Source organism: Triturus cristatus, chromosome 10 (assembly GCF_964204655.1).
Source record: "Triturus cristatus chromosome 10, aTriCri1.1, whole genome shotgun sequence".
Lineage (NCBI taxonomy): Eukaryota > Metazoa > Chordata > Amphibia > Caudata > Salamandridae > Triturus > Triturus cristatus.
In genome coordinates, this window is record NC_140593.1 from 49724330 (window position 1) to 49750590 (window position 26261).

The window sequence follows — 26261 nt, forward strand, 5'->3', positions numbered from 1 at the left end:
TCGGATAATCATCCCCAATGAAGTATGTATATATTTTCGTTATGTAAAACAGGCTATGACGAGTTTATGAAATACAGCATGGATGACATCATGTATTTAGTTGCGAGCTCGCATAAGCTAATAGTTTGCAAAGTAACTTCTTTTTACTAGAACAGAGTCAGATGGCTATCATTATAACGAGGTTTTTTAATGAAAGTGGGTGTATGATTGTGTGTGTGTTATCTTCTGAGAATGAAAGAACGAGTATATTCTGCACATTGCAAATTGGTCTCTGATAATCTGTTGGTGGAATAATACCCAGCATTTATCCACAGAAAAATATATCACGTTTCATGGCAAAGAAATTGGAATGAATGCAAATGTGTAAACACGTGTGCTGGCCAAATAAAAAGCCAGAATAACCGGTGTACTAAGAACCATTGAAATACAGCAAAAGAAAAATATATCACGATTTTCTTTTTCAGCTAGCAGAAAAATGCAGAGTATGAAGATGTGTTTATATGAACAACTCAAGGGTTGTTTTTCATTCATTTTTTATATTTACAGATAACGAAGAAACGCTATTTCAATCAAGAAAGGTCATTGTACCTTTAAAAATTCCCCAATTTGGGAGGACTTAAAACTAATGAAGAGGCATACAACCCTATCCTTATTTTGAGTGTAGTAGGGACATATATATTTTTTGGTCCTGATGAGTAAAGCAGTGGGGCCTGCTTACGAAACATGTTGACCCAGTAGGGAGTATCTAATTGGCATACACCCCCTACGCAACCCCAATTTTTAACATTCTTAGCTAGGGAATTTAATAAAGTCTGTTTTTTCCACTAGCTAGAGGATTTTTAATTTTTTGTATATTTCACTCACTAACCCTATCTCACTCACCATCACTTTACACATAGTTTTCTTCCTTCACTTAACAACAGTGCTCCCATATATTTATTGGTCGAAGCACGCCCCGCCGAGGGACGGGAAGACCCCCATGATGAAGCATGACACTATGGGAATTCATAGTGTGTGAGGGGTATTTTAAAAAAAACATCAAGTGCCTTTATCTGACATTACGTGTGGGCACTGCTTTATTTATTTATTCACTATTTAAAATAATAAAATACACAAAAAATATATTTTTATATCACATTGAGTAGAACCACCTTGTTTATTTGAAGTCTGACATAGGAGGAAGGTTCTACCAGAAATCCTCTTCACTCCCTCTCTGTTAAATTTTGAGTTGATCATCCAGCCTGAAGTCCTTGGTTCTGTTCAAGTAGAAGCTCACTGCCCTCTTGGGGTCGGGGCAAAGAAGTCTCTCCTCCTCCTTAGAAGGGGGAGGGTAGAAAGTAGGTAAGGTGATGGACTGCCCCAAGTGGAATGGAGTGACCACCTTTGGCAGGAAAGCAGCTCTGATCCTCAGAACAGTCTTATCCGCATGGAAAGATGTAAAAGGAGGCTTGGAACTAAGAGCCTGCAATTCACTCACCCTCCTAGCGGATACGATTGGCACCAAAAATCTAGTTTTAAATGCGAGAAACCTCAAAGGACAACTATGCAAAAGTTCAAAGGGCGAACCCATCAAAAACGTAAGAACTAGATTCAAATCCCACAAAGGCATAATAAAGAGTGGGAGGAAACCTATTAGTGAGACCGATAATAAATCTCATAACTATAGGAGATTTAAACAGTGAGGGTTGATCTGGCAAACAAAGAAAAGCCGATAAGACAGATAAGTAACCATTAACATTTGCCACTGCGCCACCCTGTTGCACCAGGGAAAGAGGTGTTTAAGGGATCAATTGATTTCTCTCCACACCATTTCACAAATTTTGCCTACCTACCAGCATAGACAAATTTGATGGGAGTGTCTTCTGGCTGATAAAATAGTGTCCTCCACATCCGGTGGGAGAAAGAAAGAACTCAGGTTGCCCCGTTCAATCTCTAGGCATGAAGGTGCAAGCTCTGGGGGTGGGGGTGTAGAACTTGCCCCTGCGATTGCAAAAGGAGGTCTGCCCTGACAGAGCGATGGGTGCAATGAGAGGTAAAGGAGGTCTGTGTACCACACCCTTTGTGGCCAATCCGGGGCGATCAATATGACTTTGGTCCGGTCTTGGTGAATAATCTCCCGAACTCAAGGAATCAAAGGTATGGGGGGGAAACGCATAAAGAAGCTGTGAGCCCCAATCTAGCAAACGCATCCCCAACGCTCCCAGCGTTGGATACATGATACTTCAGAATGACAAGCAGTGCGTGTTCTCGTGCACGGCAAACAGGTCCAACTGGGGAAACCCCAACATCCTGAAAATGTGAAGAACCACTCCGGATGAAGCCGCCACTTGTGATTGGCCGAATATTGCCAACTGAGACTGTCCATAAGCACATTCAGCACCCTCCGGCCATGTGATTTGCAATCACGCAAATCTGATGGTCCTGAGACCAAGACCAGAGCCGCAGAGCCTCTCTGCAAAGAAGATACAACCCTACTCCTCCCTGTTTGTTGATGTACCACATCACGGGAGTGTTGTCTGTTAGGACCTGAACCGACTGACCGCAATGGGAAGGAAGGCCTTGAGAGCCAAACCTATCGCCCACAAGACCAAAAGATTGATGTGAAACAATCTTTCCTCTGGAGACCGAAGGCCTTTGACCTCCAGATTCCCCGATGAGCTTTCCACCCTAGAGTGGAGGCCTCCGTTATCACTGCGGCCACCAGAGGAGGGTGAAACTGCTTCCCTTGACAAAGTTAGCCTGGAACACACCACCATTACAGATCCCCTGGAGTGTGTATGGAGATTCTGACCACCACCTCGAGATCTCTGTTGTGGTGAAACCACTGCCTGCAGAGGCACCACTGGAGAAATCTCATTTGCCAGAGTGCATGGTGGACCAACAGTATGTAGCAAGTGAACAGACCAAGCAGACACAAGACCTTCAGGACTGGCACAGGCGCTCCATTCTGAAAAAGTGGAATCATAGCCTGGATGTCTTGGAACCTCGGTGGCGTTGGGAAGGCAGGACTCACAGATGTGTCCAATACTGCCCCTATGAACAGATTGTGATGAGAGGGCACCAGGTGAGACTTTGGTACATTCATTTTAAATCCCAAGCTGAACAACAGCTGTGTTACCTGCAAATGATGCAGCACCATCTCTGGTGACATTGCTTTGAGCAGCCACTCGCCAAGATAGGGAAGCAAAGGAATCCCACACCTTCTGAGATGTGCTGCAAACACCGCCATCACCTTTGTGATGACCTTAGGTGCGAAAGTAAGACCGAACGGAAGGACCGCAAACTGGTAATGCTGAGACCCCATTGTTTAACTGAGATACTCTTTACACCATCCAATCTTCCTTCTCCAGCGTGAGAAGAACCTGCACCAGGGTCAACATTTTGAACTTCTGTTTGAGGTAAAAATTAAAAATTCTGAGGTCGAGAATTCGTCGTAAATGACCATCCTTTGTGGGAATCAAGAAGTACCGGGAGTGGCACCCCTGCTCCCTTTCCTGCTCTGGTACTAACTCTATTGCACCATTTGAGAGCAATGACAGTACTTCCTGCTGGAGAAGCACAAGATACTCTTCTGAGCAAAGGCCCTGACGAGAAGTGGAAAGGAGGAAGAAACTCCCGGAAGGGTATTGAAGACCCATTTTCTACGATGCTTAAAACCCAGAAGTCTATAGTGACAAACCTCCAATGAGGTAGAAAATAGGCCACCTTTCCTCCCACAGGACAAGCATGCTCTAAGATGGTGGAGCTAGAGCTCCTTCCCTACACCAGCGGCTGGAGAGGCAGGAGGAGACTTGTTGCCGGGCAGAACCCTGCAGACAACCTCTGCCCATTCCCCTGTAGGATTTGTCTGCTGCTGCGGTTGCCTGCCACGAAAGGACAAGTTCTTAGCAAAGCCCTGAAACTTGTGGCACTGTCTATAGTCCCTGGAATGGGTCTGAAGTCCTAAGGACCTTGCTGTCTTTAAAGCGCTGCAGCACAGAATCCGCCTTAGCACTGAACAAGTGGGACCAAAGGGCAAGTCAAGAAACATAGCCTGAACATCGGGTGAAAAACCTGAACCCCTTAACCAGGCATGCCTTCTTGTCACCACAGAAGACCACATTGCTCTAGCCACAGTCCGCCATGTCCAGCCCAGATTGAATTACCTGGCGGGCAGCAGCCTGAGCATCCATCTGCAGCACAGAAAAATGCCCTTGGACCTCTGTAAGCAATTTTGGGATGACCTCCTTTGCCGACTCTATGAGGGTGTGAATGTAACGTCCCAAAAGACACATGGCATTCGTAAATTTCAAGGTCATACTCCCCAACGAAAAAACCTTTTTGTCCACCTGCTCGATTCTAAACTGCAGGAGAGGACATTGGCTTCTGACAGACATCCAAAATAGGCTCAGTTAAAGCCTCATTGAAGGGCAACAATGGTTCTGATGCAGAAGCTGAAGAATGAAGAACCTCAGTGAGGATATTAGATTTCAGTTCAGCTGTGGAAAGTGTCAACCCCAACATGTCCACAGCTTTTTGAATAACAGCATGATATGAAGTCACCTCAGGAGGTGGTAAACCCTTAGGTGATGCCAATTACCACTCAGGGGAGGTATCCAGACCACTTGCCTATTGTAACCCCTCAAACTGAGGGTCATGGTCCACAATCTCCCCTTTTTCAGCTCCCTCATGCTCCTCTTGGTATTCCTCTCCCTCCAGCACCCTTTGAGCCTCTCACCAAGATCTCATTTTCAGTATTGGCGGTGCCGCCAGTGACTTCAGAACCAGCATCGTAGGAACATCCAAAGGAACCGGGTTTGGAGTGGGTTGAGGCAGTGCCAGTTCAGATCCAGATGGTGCCAGAGATGAACCATCCAAAGGGCCATGACCCTCGTGAAAATGCAACAGCGTTGACAGCCTCAGCGCCAGTGGAGGCAGCACATTCGGCTCAGTTTGTGGAGTCTGAGTTCTCGACGCCGGTGCTGGAGGTGGAGTCGCAGACCTCGGCGCCAGAGACACCCCTGGAGAAGGTGTTGGAGAAATCTCATCTTTGCGATGACGCCTAGGACTCTGAGACACCGACTCCAGAGTCACGCCCTTCGAAGAGCGATGCCAAGAACCATGGCGCCGCTTATGCTTCTGGGAGGATCTCAAAGTATGAGGAATCTGACTTCGCCCAGGTCTGATATCTCCTGCAATCCCTCTTCTGTTTTTTGGCTTTGGCCATGAATAACTTGGCCTCCCTCTACTTCAGGGCCTTCGGATTCATTCGCTTACACAAAGTACATGTCCCAACGGCGTGATCCGAAGATAAACACCACAGCCCATCATGCGGGTCAGTGATGGACATCTGGCCCACAAATTCCCAGCACTGCTTGAATCCAGACTTTCTAGAAGTAGTCATCTTCAAGGACTACAAAGTCATAGCAACATTATCCAAGAAAACTCCCACAAATAGAGAGCCTGGGGAAAAACCGTTACGCGTCAACGGCACGGAAAAAAGTGAACGGATGTCAGCACACTGACAAGGTCTTCTTATGGCTGCGAGGACGTCACGCAGCGTAGCGTGAAGAGCCTTTCCATTGTGACGCCCTCCTCGACGTGGGAGAGCCAACAGTGGCGTACCAAAACTTGAGGGCCCCCCCATGCAAGGTACATAGAGGGCCACGCTCCGGAATTAATCAGGAGCTCTCAGGCCATAGTACTGTGGTGAGGGGGCCCCCGGCAGCTCAAGGCCCTCCCCTCGCATGGCAAGGGCCTGTGTTACACCACTGTGCGCGGAGGAGAAAAGTGTCAGTGAAATGCTGCGCATTGGGGGTAATTAAAAAAAGAGAGAAATCCACAGGCAGATGTATGCATTAAAAATGTTCCATGTCTATTAGGTGGCTTCCTAGACCGGTACACCCTCTGCAGACAAGGGAGGTGTGAACAGATTGTCAAGTACAGAGGCCCTAAGCCTAGGTGCTTTCTAAGAGGTAATTGAAAATGCATCTACTTGGAGGCCTATTCCCCTCAAAGGGCATCAGAAGAACCACAATGGTGCTGCAATATTTTTGTCTTCACCAAAAGGAACTACTCTCTTCTCAGATACCCCATTATCTAAGGTATCGAAGCTGTTGTGTGGACTTTTGATCCCATCAAAAGTCAAGCGGTCCACAGTCTACTTTGACACCTGTCTCTACTGCGACATTAACATCAGACCAATTTCCATGTCACAGAGGAATCCGAGTAGAATAATCAATAACTGACTTCAATTTTCCAGATGTGCGACTAAATCCTTGGAAGGCACAGCTTCAATAGCAGCTTGCCGTGCTTCAAGAGGCTGAAGTGGTTGGTGATATAAATACAAGTTGTTTGAGAGCTCACACAAGAAGAGGCTTGCTTGTATATTGGGGAGGGGAAATCAAAATTCTTCAAAATGAACACATTCTTCTTAAGGAGTTCTTATCCAGACCTACCTGCTGCCTCAAACAATTCCCAAAAAGGAGAGAGGAGGACAAAAATGTACAGGGAACAGGATAGGACATCTCTTACAGACCCCATACCAAGGACCTTTAACTAATCTATTAATACAGTGTTGGTGAAAAACCTTCTAGAAGCAAGGATCACTTCTTCTGGAGGAAGCCAACTTGAAAGGACTAGGTCTGAAGGCTGAGGTACAACACTTGATTCCTCTGGTGCAATATCCAGTCTGTTCTCAGAGGGTGCTTGGCTAGTTGGCAGACACCATCGAAGTCCAGTAAATTTACCTTCCATGTCCCCCAAGCCAAGGCCGATAAACATTCAGTCTGACTGATGGAATGGTCTTCTTCAGGATATAATTAGGATGGGCGGGAATGCATAGTGTAAGCCTAAGATCTTAGTCTGTATAAAGTGATGCCTCTCCACCGTCAGGGAGACAACTCCCTGGATAAAGAGATCTGCATCCACAGCTGGCACCGTAGAATAACATGGAGATGAATGCGAAGAAAAAACCTAATTTAGCTTCAATTCATGGCACCCATAGGCCAACCTGCTCAGGGAGACTATCTGCTACTTGTCTTTCCTTGACGGATGTGCTATGGACACAGACCCCCTGCTGCAGTGCCCAATACAAGGCCTCCACATAACACCCTCTCCCTATAATGCATGTAGTATTATTGCCCACGGGATAGAGGACTCCTTGCTCGTAAGAGGAAAAAAAAAGAAAGAAAACCAAACCAATGCTAGATGAATTGCCCAAGCTTCAGAAAACTACTTTGTTTCCTCTGTTCCTAACAGGACCAAGTTTCACACACTGACATTCTGTCTGTCACGAATACATTCAGGGACCGGGGGGGGGACTAAACAGCACCTCATTAGGTTACTTCGCACTCACTTTCCACCAATGAACTTCTGCTGTCAGTTGTATGAAAGCCACAGTTGGGTACAAATATTCTTGCAGAACTAATTCTATTGGGATATACCTTTTTATTAAACAGTCCTCATCCATAACCTGTCCTGACAGAACTCGACGATGCAGGTGGACATAAAGTGCCTAACAACAGCAGTAACATAACAGGTATAAGGACGAACCATGGATGAAGGTTTAATCAACTAGAAGATGTTCTGCACTATCTCATCTAGATGAAAAGCAGATCTCCTCACTGTATCCAGGATCCTCAGACTGGAAGTCTGGGAAACAACAATGGAGGATTTGATGGAAACCAGTGAGGATCCTCAGATTGTACTGTTGGTCTCTCACAGGCAAGGGAATGGTGAGAGGGTGGGTCACTTCAAAAAATTATCTAGGCAGTAAAATACTTGTATCGACTCAGTTGTGTTGCTACGGTAGCAGTGAGGATTCTTAAGAGCAGATGTAAGGCAGAAAGGAAGCAGTACAAACTAGTAATGTTCACCATTCATCACAAAGCGAGGAATATGTCTTTTCACACTGAGCTAGAACCAAGATGAATCAATTCTGAGGGAGTGAACGATGCCTTACTCAAAAGGGGATGGGCGCAGGGGGGACCTTAGCACGATTCCTCACAGATGGTTGCAGGTGCTGATTCCTCATGAAAAGGGGTTTTTGGAACGATAGATGATCCCCATTCCTGATACCAGTCCCACAACGAGCCAGAATGGAGCATGCATGATGAACAATACAGAATGGAAGAATGTGCCACATGCCATCTAAAGGTAGTGTACGCTTTGGAAAACGAACTAGGAGCAGCCAAACTCACAGAATGTTCTGACACTTCCTCATTTGATGAATGGAAGATACCAATGACCATGAAGAGGAGGATGCTATCGCAATAAAACTGAAGCATGGAGACCACAGATGGGTATGAACAGACTTCTAAATAGATGACCCAATTACCCACTCAATGCCCATAAAGTCAAATTGCCAACTGTTTTATCAAGTTTATTGCAGTTACAATCCAGTAACAAAATACTCACCATCTAGTAAACAAATTAAACTCTGGAAGAGGCAGTGAACTTTCCAGTTATCTACGGTCCTATTTTTGTAAGAAATCATCATCACAGAGTGTAAAACAGAGTTATTTGCTTGTAGAACAATCTGACATATCAAACAAACATCTTTAGAGAGGAAACTTGTACAAAACAGGTAAAGAGTGATTTAATTTCTGAAATATCAAAAGTGACATGAGAAAATACATGTGAAATCTCCTCTACATATGGCAACACGTTGGTCAGACCTACAGGCACAAACGTTATGCAGTCCGTCTGCCCAACTGGTGTCAACAAAAACTAGACTGTGGCACAAACCTCTTTCTGAGGACAAGACCCATCACTCAGAAGTCTACGACACACAAACATAAATCTCCAAAACATACATTAAAAAAAGGGACAGAGGAAAGTCTGCCACTTTACACTGCAGTGTGTAGAAAACCTGGAGTCAAGAGCAGCTAAAACAAATGTGTACATACTATACAAGTTTTAAATTAAATGTTGCAATCAATGACAACTATAGCTACGTTTCTAACAGGTTTGGGTCTCATCTGCAAACAACTCAAGTTTCAAAGTTAAGCAATGTTTTCAGCTTTTTCCTGGCACACAACCAGTACCCGGCTATTCCCAACTCTCGAAGATCAGTTAGCACAGTGTACATGTTGCATTTGGGTTCCTTCCCCCAATTGAGCCTCAGCTAAAACTTGGCTCATAATGCCCCATTTCCCAGAAAGTATACAGTCGAAAGACAGTTTCATCCAGAATGTGTGGGACTGAAACTTATCAGATTTCATCCTGAACCGAAGGAAGAAAATGTATCCAGCATTCACCATTTAGTACAGTAATTCCTAGAAAAATTGCATCTTTTTTATTTTTGCTCAACGTCTTAAAGAAAAGTTCGTTAAGAAGTCCAGCCCCTGCTTAAAGTCAGCTTCTGCTTCAAGTTGTGATACCCAGCCAGCTGGGCTAGCAATTCCTAAGGGTTTAAGAGTCCAGTGTTTTGGGGCTGGGTCAGTAGCAGCCATCCTTCCAGGAGTCGTCTGCAGGAGCACCAGAAGTTCTCGACGAGGAAGGAGGTCTAGGAGAACAAAGACAGACTAGGTGAGATAACATTCTAGGGAAGATATATGCACACAGCCAACACACATAAAAGGGCGCAGCAGACTCAAACATTAAGACATTACTTCATTACAACCAGAGATCGAAATACAGGTTTTCACCTGGACCCTTCCATGAGGTAGAAGGCAAGAACAATAGGTCCCATTTCCCCCAGGTATACTCATACAAAAATAGGCACACAACCCCACCTTAGCATGCAGAGTCATGACCTTCCCTTGGTTCCAACATTCCAACGGCTTAGTCCCCACGTCAGCTCTCCGCCGTTGTCAGACTATTAAAGTGTCTCAAAAGCCGACAAGGGGAAAGCAGGGAGGGCAGTGAGCGACTGCACACACCACATGGTTTCAGTGTGTAGACTCCCCGCTCTGAGTTTACTCCAATGGCAGTGCCAGCCTATCGAGGGCGGGCGTGGCTTCAGCCCAGCGAGGGCTGGCGCGGCTTCAGCCCAGCGAGGGCAGGCGCGGCTTCAGCCCAGCGAGGGCAGGCGCGGCTTCAGCCCAGCGAGGGCAGGCGCGGCTTCAGCCCAGCGAGGGCAGGCGCGGCTTCAGCCCAGCGAGGGCAGGCGCGGCTTCAGCCCAGCGAGGGCAGGCGCGGCTTCAGCCCAGCGAGGGCAGGCGCGGCTTCAGCCCAGCGAGGGCGGGCGCGGCTTGAGCACAGCGAGGGCGGGCGCGGCTTGAGCACAGCGAGGGCAGGCGCGGCTTGAGCACAGCGAGGGCAGGCGCGGCTTCAGCCCAGCGAGGGCAGGCGCGGCTTCAGCCCAGCGAGCGCAGGCGCGGCTTCAGCCCAGCGAGCGCAGGCGCGGCTTCAGCCCAGCGAGCGCAGGCGCGGCTTCAGCCCAGCGAGCGCAGGCGCGGCTTCAGCCCAGCGAGGGCAGGCATGCTTTTAATGACTACATCGAGATGGGCACAAATCTTGGTGGCTTTGCATATCTCAAGCAGTGAGTGGTGAAAGTAGAACCAGTGTACCGATGAGCGGCGCTGATAAACAGATAAAGCAGTGCACAAGCTACTTAAAAATTTACCTTTTGGCAGCGGCCTCCCCCAGTTTTGTCCAAGGCAATACAAATGCTATTCCTATTTTCTAGCTCTAACTCAACAGAAGTGACATTTTCAAGAGACTGAAACAAAACCCTTGTTGCAAAGTCATCCTTGTTTGTAACTGAACGACTGTCCCTGGGCTCTGCCTAACCAGGGCCAGTGCAATGCAGAAAACACATTTAGAATACAGTGAAAACACCTCGATACACTAGAGTACACTATAGGTTAGGGTACCCCTATGACTGGCATGACTTCCCCCATAAGGCCCTAGTACATAATAGGGCAGGGGATTAAAACTACCCTTAAGACCTGGTATATAATAGGGCATGGCAGTTTAGAGGTCAGCAGCCCTTTCTGCACTTGCATGTGAACACTGCTGAAGCCGGAGGTCAGTTTAAAAGCAGCCATGTGTTGCAGGACTGCTTTAAACATGTAAACTGTTCCCCAACTCTACTTTAATGTTTGGGGCACTTATAAATTAATAAACTACAATATTTAGGCATATTGGGTACTCCCAGGGTCTCCCCTAGGTGTCCCAGTGGGTTGGGGGGGGGGGGGGGGGTCAGGCACTTATAAGGCGTACCCTTATAAAATAGGTTTTGTGTGCCCTGGGGATAGTAAAATTGCACATTTCACTTAACTCATTGTAGTAAAGTGACTCCCAAAATAGACTTTTGTGCTCTGAGCACTGTGGAGTAAGGATCCGCAAGATTTTTACATATTCAGAACCCCTAAAGTCTCCCCTGGGTGTTGAAGGGGTGGGAGTCCTGTAGATATAGGGAGGGTGCTTATAAAGGATGTTTTATAAGAGCTGGTGTTGGAGAACTTGCTCGGTTAATTTTCCCGATTGCAGATCCCCAGCCCTATAGGTTAACATGGCAAGAAGTTATTAACTCCAGCCAGGAAAAACAGAAAAATGTAATTCAAGGACTTATTAGAATGGTATTGATAAATCCAACAACATGATGTTGTTGAATTTATCCTGAAATGTACGGACAAGAATTGAAGAGACTTTCCTGTCTGTAAGCCAAAATTCAGCCTTCCAGTGATCTGCCCTGATTGGTCAGAGTTAAGTGGCTTAGCCAGGCTGCTTTGATGAGGTAATAAGTAGCCCCTGAGCTGAAGAGCCATTCTGGGGGAGAGGGTTCTGCTGCACAGAAATGCTAGAGCCAGGGGGAGGGGTCATAAACCATAATATTCAATAGAAGGTGGAGACAGGCAGGAGAAGCCAGTTTCATTTACACCCCTACCCTCTGAACCCAGCCAGATGGCAGGCTTAAGGAAGGAATGTGCATATGTCAGGGGGACGGAGTCTATGGAGAGGAGCCATCCTTGAGGTTGGTTTAGCCAGCTCTTGCCTCTCTGCTGGGACTTCAGCCATATTGTGTTTTGGAGAAATAGTGCTTTTTGGGAGACCATTGTGCCACACTTTGAAGGAAACGGTCATGCTCTGGAGTGTTGCCCTGGATCGCATTGGATCCCTGTGTGACCCCAAGGATCACTGAATAAGTGTCCGAGAGGGGCAGAGCCTCTCAGCTCTGCTGCTTGAAACAGAGAAGGATTGCCACGCTGGAAAATTGATTTGCACCATCAAGACCTGCATTCTGACTGACTGCGCCTGCTGCATTATTTTTAACTACAGCCCTTTGGATGTACCTTGCTTCAAGAGGCATAAAGAATAAAAACCAAGCTGTAATCTTGATTTGCACCATCAGGCCCTGCATTCTGACTGACTTCACCTGCTGCATTATCTGGAACTACAGCCCTTTGGCTGTACCTTGTTTCGAGAGGAATAAAGAGTGGGCTTCCTGCAAGCTACAGGTTAACAGAGCTCACCTGCATCAACTCCACCAAGAGTCCCCTGCCTTGGGTGTATCTAGTGGACTTGTAAGGGTGTTGTCCAGGTGCATTGTGGTCCCAAGCTTTCACGGACCATCTTGGAGATTCCAGACCCTTTGATTGTGTTTTAGAGACTTTGGCCCCTCAGAGGAAATTCTAGACAAAGTTCCAGAAGTTTAGTGAACTTTTGTGAAAAAGCTCCAGAGGGCGACCGGACCCTCACAGAAAGGCAATCCGGCGAATCCTCCCTGAAACCAGTCTGCTGGAGGAGGTTGCGCGAAAACCAGTGAGAAATCCTTCATAAACATTTCTAAGAGTGAAGGTAAAATCTTGACCGGGGCCTCACACTTCGTGTATCCGACCAGGGCTCGACCGCAGTCGGCCTCAAACTTTGACTTTGTCACGGTCAGAGGCGACCAAATGTCCAGCAGTGGCACTAATGGTTTCTAAGCACTAGAAGGATAATGTTACTGATCCAGAAAGCATCTGTTCTTGGCATGTAGAGCTGTAAATTCACATGCTTTGCATACTACTGCCATCTAGTGTTGGGTCCGGATGTTTGCAAGTTGTTTTTCTTCAAAGAAGTCTTTCCTAGTCACGAGGTAAGGTGACACCTCCTTTCGGTGATAGTTTGCATGGGCATCGACTCCATTGTTAGAATGTTTTCCTGCAAAAGGGTGAGACTGGAGTAAGTTAGGGTAGTATAGAGATGTCCATGCGTATAAATGTATAATGAAGACCTGCAACAACTACAGGTACCCGGGGAGGCGGGTGGGCGCATGTGAATCTACAGCTCTACATGCCAAGAACAGATGCTTACTGGGTAAGTAACATTGTCCGTTCGAGGTATGTGTGCTGTAGATACACATGCTTTGCATAGACTACAAAGCAGTATACTCCCAAAGCGGTGGCTAACCTGTAGATGTTGCAGTTGTTTGGAACAGTGTTTTTAGTACTGCTTGGCCTAGATTAGCCTGTTGACGTGCTAACACATCTACACCATAGTGTTTGGTAAATGTGTGTGGTGTAGACTATGTAGCTGCCTTACATATGTCAGCTAGAGGGATGTTGCCTAAAAAGGCCACCGACGCCTCTATTTTGCAAGTGGAACGCGCTCTAGGATGTATGGTTAAAGTTCTTTTAGCTTTAATAGAGCAAGTTTGAATGAATTTCACAATCCACCTGGCAATACCAGATTTTGAGATAGAATTGCCTTTATGAGGTGGAGCAAATGCAACAAACAGTTATTTTGTTTTGCGAAAGTCTTTTGTTCTATCAATGTAGCACAGTAAAGCTCTTTTAACATCAAGTGTGTGTGAACAGCGCTTTCTGCCACAGAATCAGGTTGAGGAAAGAAAACTGGTAACTCAACTGATTGGTTTTTATGAAAGGCAGAAACTACCTTGGAAAGGAATTTTGGGTTGGTGCGGAGAACTATCCTATCTTTGTGTAGCTGGAAGAAGGGTTATTCTATGGCTAGTGCCTGTAGCTCACCAACTCCTCTCAGTGAAGTGATACCAATGAGGAAAGCAACTTTCCATGAGAGGAATTGTAAGGGACACAAGTGTAATGGTTCAAAAGGTGGCCCCATAAGCCTTGTGAGAATAATGTTGAGATTCCACACTGGGGCAGGAGGAGTCCTTGGTGGTATTATCCTTTTCAAGCCTTCCATGAAGACTTTGATTACAGGAACACTAAATAGTGACAGATGTCCATTCTGTAAGTACGCAGCTACTGCTGCAAGGTGCAAACGAATAGATGTGCAAGCTATTCCTGATCGTTGTAAATGTAACAAGTAACAAATAATGTTTTGTTTAGAAGCATCAAAGGGATTGGTGTTGTTATTGCAATATACAACAAATTGTTTCCACTTTGCTGCGTAGGAAGCTCCGGTGGTAGGCCTTCTTGCTTCTTTCAGAATATGCATACAGTCTGGTGGTAGATTTAGATAACCAAACTATGACTTCAGGAGCCAGATCGCTAAGGAAAATGCTACTTACCAGTATGCATCTGTTCTTGGCATGTAGAACGGTAGATTCCTATACTTGTGCATAGATCGCCATCTGGTGTTGGGCTCGGATGTTTGCACTTTGTTTTTGTCTTGGAAGAAGTCTTTGTAGTCACGAGGTAGGTGACTCCTCCTTAGGACGATAGTGCCCATGGGCATCAACTCCATTTCCAGATTGATTTGCCATGGAGGGTTATGAGGGAGTTAGTAAGAAATAAAAAAAGATGTCCATGTGTAATGTATCTAAGTAAGATAGTACTGGAACAGATAGCGGTATCCAGGGAGGCGGGTGGGCGTATACAAATCTACATGCCAAGAACAGATGCATACTGGTAAGTAGCATTTTCCGTTTGAGGCATATGAGCTGTAGATCGTATACTTGTGCATAGACTATACAGCAATTAACCTGTTAGCGGTGGCTACCTGTATCTGTTGCAGTGGTTTGAAAAAGTGTTCTGAATACAGCCTGGCCCACACTAGCTTGTTGTAATGCTTGCACGTCTACATATTAGTGTTTTGTGAACGTGTGCGGTGTAGACCAAGTTGCTGCTTTGCAGATGTCATCTAGGGGAATGTTCCCTAAGAATGCCATACATGCCCCTAGTTTACGTGTGGAGTGAGCTCTAGGGGGAATGGTTAATGTGCGTTTAGCTTTAGCATAGCATGTTTGGATGCATTTAACAATCCACCTTGCAATCCCCGTTTTTGAGATAGGATTGCCTTTATGAGGTGGGGAGAAAGCCACAAAGAGTTAGTCTTTCTAAAGGATTTTGTTCTTTCAATGTAGTAAAGTATTGCTCTTTTTACGTCTAGCGTGTGAAGAGCTTGTTCTGCTACGGAGTCTGGTAGAGGGAAAACACTGGGAGTTCTACAGACTGGTTAAGGTGGGAAGCAGACACAACTTTGGTTCTTAGGACTAACCAAAAATTTCTACCTATTTTGTTGTGATGGATTTGCAGGGATGGTTCTTGTATGGTTAATGCCTGGAGTTCACTAACTCTTCAAGACAGGTGATAGCAACTAGGCAAGCTACTTTCCAGCTGAGGAACTGTAGTTCACATTTCTGCAGAGGTTCAAATGGGGGACCCATGAGTCTGGTAAGGACAATATTTAAGTTCCATACTGGAGAGGGTGGAACTCTAGGTGGAATTATTCTTTTAAGTCCTTCCATAAATGTTTTGATAGCTGGTACCCTAAACAAAGACAAGTGTTGTCTGTTTTGGAGATAGGCTGCTATTGCAGCGAGATGTAGTCTAATGGTTGTATACGCTAGGTTACATTGTTGTAGATGCAAAAGGTAACAGATAATGTTTTGAATAGAGGCATCTAGTGGATTGATTTTGTTATTTGTACAGTAAATTACAAATCTTTTCCACTTTGCGGCATAGCAAGCTCTGGTGGTAGGACGACTAGCCTCTTTAACGATGTTCATGCAGTCTGGCGGGAGATTGAGGTAGCCTAACTCTAGGATTTCAGGTGCCAGATTGCAAGGTTGAGTTGACTGGGATCTGGATGTCTTATCTCTCCATGGAGTGAGAAGCTTGGGTGAGAGGCGTAGCTTTTGATGAGGAACTACTGATCGTTCCAAGAGGGTTGTGAAACATGGCTGTCGGACCCATGGTGGAGCAATCAGGATCATTGTGAGGGAATGCTGTTTGAGCTTCGGAACCACTAGCGGAATGAGCGGGAGAGGCGGAAAAGCAGAAGCAAATCTGCCTGACCAGTTCAGCCAGAGCGCATTGCCTTTGGACAATGGGTGTGGATACCTGGATGCGAAGCTTGGATATTTTGCGTTTCGGTGTGTGGCGAACAGGTGTATCTCTGGGTGCCCCCACATCTGAAAGAATGGAAGGAGAACTTGAGGATGAAGTTCCCATTCATGGACCTGCTGTGTTTAACAACTGAGCAGATCTGCAATCCGATTGTGTACTCCTGGGAGGTGTTCTGCAAGGAGATGTATGTTTTGCGGAATGGCCCATCTCCATATGCTTTGAGCGAGGTGTGAAAGCTGCAGAGTGTGTGTCCCACCTGTTTTTTTATGTAATGCATTGCTGTTATGTTGTCTGTACGGACCAGGACAGCTTTGCCTACTAGGTGGAGTTGAAAAGATTTTAACGCTAGAAAGATCCCCAACAATTCCAGGTAATTTATGTGGAATTGTTTTTGCTGTGGGGTCCACATGCCCTGAATAGTATGGTTTTGAAGATGAGCTCCCCAGCCGGTGAGCGATGCGCCTGCTGTTAGCACTATCTGTGGAACCGTGTCGAGGAACGGCCACCCTTTGGAAAGGTTTTGTGTGTTCCACCACCACAGAGTACGATGGGTACGGCTATCCACCAACACCAGATCTGTTAGCTGACCTTGAGCCTGGTTCCACTGACGTGCCAAACACTCCTGTAAGGGACGCATTTGGAGTCTTGCATAAGGGACGATGAGAATGCAAGAGGCCATCATTAGCTGCATGAACACCCGAGCTGGTAGTGAGTGTTGAGGCTAACATTTTGCTATTAGAGCTTGCATGGTGCTTATCCTGACTGGGTTGGTGTTGGAAGGCGTTCTCCCGGGGAGGCTACGGAATGCGTTCCCGACCACCCGGAGGCCCACCTTTCCCAGAGTTAGGCCGAGCAAGAGCGGGGAGGCCCTTCCTGGAAGGGTCTCGTACCTAGGATCGCACACGCTGCGCTTACTCTCTCTCCGGATAGAGGGACACCACACAGTAATTCGTTGTAAGACAATATGCTTTTATCGGTAGTTGTCAGGGATCTTTATGATCCGGCAGGCAGGTGCAGAATTAATGCCACAAGCGGCAGCGATCTCGTGATGAGGGAAAAGGGGTAGCGGGACAGTCTTTGAATTAGTGTCTCTGCGAGGTATCCGGCGCACAGCTCTCAATCCTCGAGCTGAGGGGATGTTGCTTCTCTCGGCAATCTCTGCCGATTCTCTTGGAGGAGCGGGCCGCGAGTCACTCAGCAGGCACCGGAGGTTCGTAGTTCGAAAAACCGCGACGGCGTCAGCAGGGCTAAGATGGTTCAGAGTTCGAGGGGCCGCGTGTTGGGGATCTGGTCGGCCCTCGGGATGTTGGTCCACGGGAGCCGGAAGGCTGTATCAACGAGGTTCGGCGTGGTTGCAGGGTAACTTGCTGGTCGGGAGGGCCCACGCCACGAGGCCGGTCTCACACGTGCCCCCCCCAGCTGAAAGGCGGGGAGAACTACCCATCCACTTGGGGGTTCTCCTCGCTGAAGCGGAAGAATCGGAACAGGCCGTCCGCGTTGGCGTGGTCCGTCCCGGGGCGATGTTCCACCGTGCAATCCATCCCTTGGAGGGAGATGGACCAGCGTAGCAACTTGGGGTTTTCTCCTCGCATCTGCATCAACCACCGCAAGGGGCGGTGATCCGTTTGTACTCGGAAGTGTGTTCCGAACAGGTAGGGCCATAGCTTTTTGAGGGCCCAGACTACTGCGAAGGTCTCTCTCTCAATGGTGCTCCACCGCTGTTCTCGGGGCAGCAACCTTCGGCTGATGAAGGCTATGGGCCGATCTATGCCCTTGTCGTCGAACTGGGAGAGGACTGCCCCGATGCCGTGTTCCGAGGCGTCCGTCTGGACCACAAACTCCTGGGCGTAGTCGGGTGCTTTGAGCACCGGAGCCGCGCACATGGCGGCCTTTAGGGTGTCGAACGCCTTCTGGCAGGAGGGAGTCCAGTGTACTTTTTTTTGGTGTTTCTTGGAGGTTAGTTTGGTGAGGGGGCCTGCGATGCTGCCATAGTTCTTAATAAACCTCCGGTAGTAACCGGTGAGGCCCAGGAAGGCCCGGACTTCCGTTTGGGTTGTGGGGGGTTCCCAGGATAAGATGGCGTCGATCTTCGGCTGGAGGGGGACGACCTGCCCACTTCCCACCTGGTGCCCCAGATAGGTTACGGAGCCGTGCCCAATTTGACATTTGCTGGCTTTGATGGTGAGGCCGGCCCGGCGCAGAGCCAGCAGGACTTGTCGGAGGTGCTGGAGGTGCTCGGTCCATTGGGAGCTGAATACCGCTATGTCGTCGAGGTATGCTGCGCTGAACCCCCCTAGTCCGGACAGGACCCTGTTCACCAGCCGCTGGAAGGTGGCCGGGGCATTTTTCATTCCGAACGGCATCACCCTAAAGCGGTAGTGCCCATCCGGGGTGGAGAAGGCGGAGCGCTCCTTGGCTCCCTCGGTGAGGGCAATCTGCCAGTATCCACTAGTCAGGTCGAAGGTGCTGAGGTAGCGAGCGGCCCCGAGGCGGTCAATGAGCTCGTCGGCACGGGGGATAGGGTGAGCGTCCGCTCGGGTGACCGCATTGAGTCCTCGGTAGTCCACGCAAAACCTCAGCTCGGGGGCGACACCCGGGGTAGCCGCTTTCGGAACCAGGACTACCGGGCTGGCCCAGGGGCTGTCAGAGGGTTCAATCACCCCGAGGTCCAGCATCTTCGCCACCTCGGTCTGGATGCAGGTTCGGACCCGATCAGGGACCCGGTAGGCCCGGTGTCTCACTGGCGGGCTGTCGCCGGTGTTCACGTCGTGGACACACCAGTTGGTGACCCCAGGGGTTAGGGAGAAGAGGTCCACGAACTGCCTTAGTAGCTGGCGGCACTCGTCAGACTGTTGGGCTGTGAGGGTGGTTGATAGTCTCACTCCCTCCACGGAACCATCGGTCTCTTTCGCCCCCAGGGGGTCTGGAAGGGGCTCGGTGTCTTCTTCGGCCCCATCGTCGGTGGCCAGGAGTAAACTCAATTCTGTCCGTACAAAGTGGGGTTTGAGGCGGTTCACGTGGAGAACCCGGAGGGGGTTCCGCGGGGACTGCACATCGACGAGATAGGTGACTTGGCTCTTCCGCTCGACCACCTTGAAGGGTCCAGTCCATTTATCTTGGAGGGCGCAGGGTCTCACCGGGGCCATGACCCAGACTTGTTGGCCCGGCTGAAACTCGACCAGCGTAGCATTCTGGTCATACCAGCGCTTCATCTCTTCCTGACTAGCCTCGAGGTTCGCTTCTGCGAGTTCTCTGAATTTCCGGGTCTGGTTGCGGAGCGCCAAGATGTATCGGAACACATCCGGAGGGGTCCCCCGGGGGGTTGTTTCCCAACCCTCCTTGACCAGGCTCAGGGGTCCTCGGACAGGGTGTCCATATAGTAGTTCGAATGGGCTGAATCCCAGGGATTTTTGTGGAACCTCCCGGTAGGCGAACAGGAGGCATGGGAGGAGGACGTCCCACCTCCGGCGTAGGGGTTCCTCGAGGCCCATGATCATTCCTTTCAGTGTTTTGTTAAAGCGCTCGACTAGGCCGTTTCCTTGGGGGTGGTACGGGGTGGTGAACTTGTACGATACTCCGCACTGCTGCCAGAGGGACTTCATATATCGGGAGATAAAGTTCGTACCCCGGTCACTCACGACTTCGCGGGGGAACCCCACGCGGGAGAAGATCCCCATCAAGGCCCGGCCTACCACGGGGGCCGTCACTGTGCGGAGAGGGATGGCTTCGGGGTAACGGGTGGCATGATCCACCAGGACGAGAATGAACCGGTGGCCCTGGGTGGCCCTGGGCGGTCTTGGGGTCCAGTGGTCCCACAATGTCGATTCCTACCCGCTCAAAAGGGGTACTGACGACTGGGAAGGGTTGTAGCGGAGCCTTGCGCTTGCCCCCACTCTTTCCGCTGGCCTGGCACGTGGGGCAGGACTTGCAGTGGGCCTCCACATTTGCTCGCATCTTGGGCCAATAGAAGTGGGTGACGAGTCGTTGGTAGGTCTTATCTTGGCCTAAGTGTCCGGCCAGGGGTACATCATGGGCCAGGCCCAGGAGGAGACTTCGGAAGCGTAGGGGTACCACTAGTACTCGGGCCGATCCCAACTCGGCCGACTTCTGTTCGCTGTACAGGAGGCCGTTCTCCCAGTATACCCAGTGGGTGCCAGTCCGGTCGCCTGCTGCTTGGGCCTCGGCCTGTTGTCGGGGTCCAATGAGGGACGGGCAGGTGGATTGTTCTTGGCAGAATTCTTCACGGGAGGGGCCCCCTTCGCAGTGCCACTGGGCCAGTTCTGGCAAGTCCCCGAGTTCAGTCAGGGTTTCGGGGTCGGAAGGCACGGACCCTTCGTCGGGAGCGGTCGTTTCGTCCAGAAGGGGGTCGTTGGCCTCTGGTGGTGTATTCTGGACCTCGGGGATGGTGGCGGTGCTTAGCGGCATGGCCTCTCCCCCCTCGGAGGAAGGCGCTCTGAGAGTCAGAGCGCGTGGTGGCGCATACCCATTCGGGTAGGCCCATCATCTCGAGATGGGCTCTTCGTTCCACTTGTCCCCACGGGGAGTTCTCAAGGTCGTTGCCCAGGAGGCAGTCCACGGGCTGGGAGGTTCGGACCGCCACCTTTAACTTGCCGGTGACTCCCCCCCCATTCGAAGGGGACTAGGGCCATCCCATAGCAGTGTGCGACCAATCTGATGTAACTTTATATTCAGGCTCCCTTGAGCCGGTGGAGTCGACGGACTCATGGTTACGCACCTGCGCGCTAAGAGAGGTACTAGACCTGATTATGTTTTTAGCAGCTTACACAGCAACCCCACTCTCATTTTCCTACTCCCTGCTGACGAGAGGCAACTACCTCGAAACACGTGTCCAGGGATGGCACACGCCACGCATACTTGCACGCACTCTTGAGCATAGGTGTATCCGCCGACGCTGACCTTCAGGGACCATTTTCATTGGGGGAACACGACTGGTAGGTGTAGCAGTGTGCGACCAATCTGATGTAACTTTATATTCAGGCTCCCTTGAGCCGGTGGAGTCGACGGACTCATGGTTACGCACCTGCGCGCTAAGAGAGGTACTAGACCTGATTATGTTTTTAGCAGCTTACACAGCAACCCCACTCTCATTTTCCTACTCCCTGCTGACGAGAGGCAACTACCTCGAAACACGTGTCCAGGGATGGCACACGCCACGCATACTTGCACGCACTCTTGAGCATAGGTGTATCCGCCGACGCTGACCTTCAGGGACCATTTTCATTGGGGGAACACGACTGGTAGGTGTAGCAGTGTGCGACCAATCTGATGGCCTCTGGTGGTGTATTCTGGACCTCGGGGATGGTGGCGGTGCTTAGCGGCATGGCCTCTCCCCCCTCGGAGGAAGGCGCTCTGAGAGTCAGAGCGCGTGGTGGCGCATACCCATTCGGGTAGGCCCATCATCTCGAGATGGGCTCTTCGTTCCACTTGTCCCCACGGGGAGTTCTCAAGGTCGTTGCCCAGGAGGCAGTCCACGGGCTGGGAGGTTCGGACCGCCACCTTTAACTTGCCGGTGACTCCCCCCCCATTCGAAGGGGACTAGGGCCATCCGGCAGAGGCTCTCGGAATTGTCTGATGATATGACGGGACAAAAGGCGCCAGGCAAGATCTGATCTTCGGAGATCAGGTGACAATGAACCGCCGTGACACTCGCCCCCGTGTCCCGGAGGCCCTCGACGCGGTGACCGTTGACCGTTACCTGCTGTCGGTACTTCTTCGTGTTGGCGGGCAGGGACGTTCCGGGGACCATCTCCCGGTCCCCTAGGGAGACCAAGGCCATGGCGGCTGGTTCCCATTCTTCGGAGTCTTCCATCTCTTCCCCCAGGGCTACGGAGGCCATTTGTCGAGCCGGCGGGGTTGTTGTGGCGGTCCGCTGGTACAGGGGACATTGAGGGTCTGTTGGCAGCGGAAACAGGTGATCCTCACTCGGGGCCCCGGCCTCCCTGGTGGCCCGGTGCTGGCCGGAGGTGGAGCTGGAAAGGGCGGAGATTGTCCTCTGGGGGGGCTGAGCGGGGATCCCCCCGGGAGTTCCCTTGGCCGGCCTTGATTCCCTCCGCCCCTCTGGCGGGGGGTCCCTGACTGTGGCGACTGTAGTCTCCCACGGGGCCCCGGGAGGCCCGGGTGTTCACCCACCGGTCAGCCTCGACGGCCAGTTTGAGGGTCTGTGAGTTTGCTGTCCAGGAGGTGCTGGCGCAGCTCTTCAAAGCAATTAGCGGACAAGTGTTCCCATGCGATTAGGTCGAACAGCTCCTCAAAGGTGGAGACCTTGCTGCCCTTGATCCATCCGTCCAAGGCCCGGCTGTAAAAGTTCACGTACTCCACCCAGGTGGTACCGGGTATCTTTTTGCAGTCTCTAAACCGTTGCCGGTACATTTCAGGGGTGAGCCCATATCTGGCTACCAGGGCCTCTTTCATGTGACTGTAGGAGTTCATCACCGTGGAGGGCAGGTCCAGCAGGGTATCTCTCCCCTCGCTCAGGAACCGGCCCCACAGCCCAGCCCCCCAGTCTTTCTGCGGGACTCGGTGGGAGGTCAGGGCGACTTCGTAGGCTTTGAACCATTGCTGGATGTCGTCGTTCTTATAGTATTCTTTCACCACATCTTTGGGGATGTGGACCTTTGGTTCCACGGTGGAGGAGAGGGGTTGGGTTTCCGAGGGTCTGGCCTCCGCATTCTTAGCCTTGAGCTCGATCTCTTTTAGGCTACGTTCGTGCTCTAGTTGGAGTTTTCTTTCTTCGTGTTCTCTTTGTCGTTTCTTTTCCTCGAGTTCTCCTTGTAGGCGTAACTGTTCCACCGCCAGCTTTTTTTCAGCCAGTTTTAGCTCTCCTTCGATTTTTAATTTTGCTAGTTCTAGTTCGTGGTTGCGACCTCTTTCTCGGTCCGCTAGTTCCTCTGGGGATAAGCCCCCCTCGGGGGCGCCGTTCCTCCCCGGGGTGCTTCGTGGTTCGTTGGGAGGCTCTCCTTCTGTTTGTGCCCGGGGAGTTCCCGCCTCGACCCAGGTTTTTAATGCCCCCTGGAAGTCCTCTTTCGTGCTTAGTCCGGTGGTAGCGATTCCAAAGTCTTTGCAAAATTGTTTCAGTTCTCGGTGCGTATAAGATTCTAACTGGTCCTTTTGGAATGTCGTGCTCGGGTTGGTGCCTGCGGCACCTAGGGAGGTTTCTCCTTCCATTTCTTCTTGGTAGTGCGTCAGCCGTCTACTGCACGATCTCTAGGTGTTGGCTCGGATCCCGTCGTCTGCCACCAAATGTTGGAAGGCGTTCCCCGGGGAGGCTACGGAATGCATTCCCGACCACCCGGAGGCCCACCTTTCCCAGAGTTAGGCCGAGCAAGAGCGGGGAGGCCCTTCCTGGAAGGGTCTCGTACCTAGGATCGCACACGCTGCGCTTACTCTCTCTCCGGATAGAGGGACACCACACAGTAATTAGTTGTAAGACAATATGCTTTTATCGGTAGTTGTCAGGGATCTTTATGATCCGGCAGGCAGGTGCAGAATTAATGCCACAAGCGGCAGCGATCTCGTGATGAGGGAAAAGGGGTAGCGGGACAGTCTTTGAATTAGTGTCTCTGCGAGGTATCCGGCGCACAGCTCTCAATCCTCGAGCTGAGGGGATGTTGCTTCTCTCTGCAATCTCTGCCGATTCTCTTGGAGGAGCGGGCCGCGAGTCACTCAGCAGGCACCGGAGGTTCGTAGTTCGGAGAGCCGCGACGGCGTCAGCAGGGCTCAGATGGTTCAGAGTTCGAGGGGCCGCGACAGCGTCAGCAGGGCTCAGATGGTTCAGAGTACGGGGAGCCGCGACAGCGTCAGCAGGGCTCAGATGGTTCAGAGTTCGGGTAGCGTTCTTCGGTTCGGGGAGCGATCGAGCCGCGACCAGGTCAGCAGGCTCTCGTCAGTCCAGGTCTTCTCTGCTCTCGTCCCTTCAGCACCCCTTGTTATACTCCCCCTCCTCTTTGAAGTCCGGAGTCCTCGCGGAGAGGGGCCTGGTGCCTGGGGGCGGTGTGCCGGGGTTTCCTGTCACTCGGCCCTTTGATCTGTTCAGGTGGGTCCGGGAGGGACTCCAGACACCCAGCAGGCGAGGCGCCCGCTCACCGGGGGCCTGGTGGTCGATCGAAACCTCCCTCGGGGGAGAGACCAGAGGTGTGACAGGGTCGGCGCCTCTCGGTCTGGTTTGGGGGGGTTTCGCTCTCCCTCGGGCATGCGTGTTGGGGATCTGGTCGGCCCTCGGGATGTTGGTCCACGGGAGCCGGAAGGCTGTATCAACGAGGTTCGGCGTGGTTGCAGGGTAACTTGCTGGTCGGGAGGGCCCACGTCACGAGGCCGGTCTCACAGTTGGGGTATGCTAGAGCTTTTGAGGGGTCTATTGTAGCCCCCAGATATTGTATGCTGGACGGTTGGAGGTGGGATTTGGTGAGGTTCACTGTGATTCCCAAGTAATGAAGCAGTTGGATTGTTTTGTGTGTGTGTTGCACACAGCTGCTGTGCGACTTGGCTTTTATGAGCTAGTCGTCCAGATAAGGGAAGACATGAATATGTTGCCTTTGTAAGTGAGCCGCAACTACTGCGAGGCACTTGGTGAAGTCTCTGGGTGCTGTAGCCACCCCGAATGGGAGGACTTTGAATTGGTAGTGTTGATCATCTATCACGAACCTGAGATATTTCCTGTGAGCGGGGTGAATAGGAATATGAAAGTAGGCGTCCTTTAAATCCAGAGTGGAGAGAAAGTTGTCCTGCTGAAGCAGTGGGAGCACCTGGTGGAGAGTGACCACATGGAAGTGGTCCGACTGAATGTAGAGGTTTAGTGGTCTTAGGTCCAATATTCGCCTGAAAGAGCCATCCTTTTTTGGAATTAGAAAAATGAGGCAAGGGGACTTGTTCTATTGCATGTTTTTGTAATAGAGAGAGAACCTCTTGTTTGAGAAGGGTCAGATGTTCCGAGGATATTTGACGTTTTCTGGGAGGAATATTTGGGGGAGTAGAGGTGAGTTCCAGGCAATAACCATACTGGATAATTTGTCTTACCCACTTGTCTGTTGTGATTGAATTCCAGACAGGTAGGAACTGTGACAGACGTCCCCCGACAGGAGTGGGATGATCAGGGGGAAGTGAAGGGAAGTCACTGTTAGGTGGTAGGGGAATTGTGGGTATTGTTACTGCGACCTCTTCCCCTACCGTTGTTGCCTCTGTAGCCTCCGCAAAAGTATCCTCTGGAGGACGTTTGAGTGGGGCTCTTATAGGAAGAAAAAGGGATGTTCTGAGCCAATGGTTTTGGAGCCGGCCCTGTAGAAGGAGCGGCGTAAAGAACCTCTAGGGGAAGGTAATTGCAAGGCCCCCACGGACTTAAAAGTGTCAGTATCTTTTTTCATCTTTTCTAAAGTTGTGTCAACTGTGGGCCCGAAAAGATGTTCTTGATCAAAGGGCTGGTTAAGAATAGCAGATTGCACTTCCTGCTTGAATCCGGAGATTCAAAGCCAAGCGTGCCTGCGTAGCAAAACGCTAGTGTTAATGGCACGAGATGCGGTATCAGCCGCATCGAGCGCACTTTTAATTGAGATGTTTGTTATTAATTTCCCCTCCTGTATAAGGTCGTTAGCTTTTTCTTTATATTGGTCAGGAAGGTGTTGAATGAGCTTTTCAAGCTCATCATAATGAGCTCTGTCATACCTGGCCAACAAAGCTTGGGCATTGGCAATCCGCCAATGATTTGCAGCCTGTGACGCAATAAGTTTTCCAGATGCATCTATCAGTTTGGATTCCTTATCAGGTGGAGGGGTGTCACCTGTACTCCGTGAGTTTGCCCTCTTGCGTGCATTTGACACCACAAGAGAATCCAAAGGGACCTGACATTTAATGTAAACTGGGTCATTGGGAGCGGCTTTATATTTTTTGTCCACTCTGGTGTTGAGAATCTTGGCTCCGACAGGGTCCTTAAAAACATATGGCGCGTGTTTTAGCATGCCTTTTAACATTGGCAGAGTATGCATGGACTTTTGTGAGGGTGCAAAGGTTTCGAGTAAAAGATTTTCCTCTAAGGAATCAGAATGCAATTGTACCCCGTGGTATTGA

General features: G+C 50.1%; 1 protein-coding gene across 5 annotated transcripts in view; it reads right to left on the reverse strand.

The window, feature by feature from the left end:
- Window positions 1-8341: 8341 nt before the first annotated feature.
- The window catches only part of LOC146788808 (SLAIN motif-containing protein-like), a 418592-nt gene continuing 400672 nt past the window's right edge, over window positions 8342-26261 (reverse strand). For all 5 annotated transcript variants that reach the window (XM_085630383.1, XM_085630385.1, XM_085630381.1 and 2 more), the window contains one exon: window positions 8342-9487. In XM_085630383.1, the coding sequence (XP_085486509.1) occupies window positions 9421-9487 (67 nt within the window). In that variant the 3' untranslated portion in view covers window positions 8342-9420. The remainder of the gene's footprint in view (window positions 9488-26261) is intronic.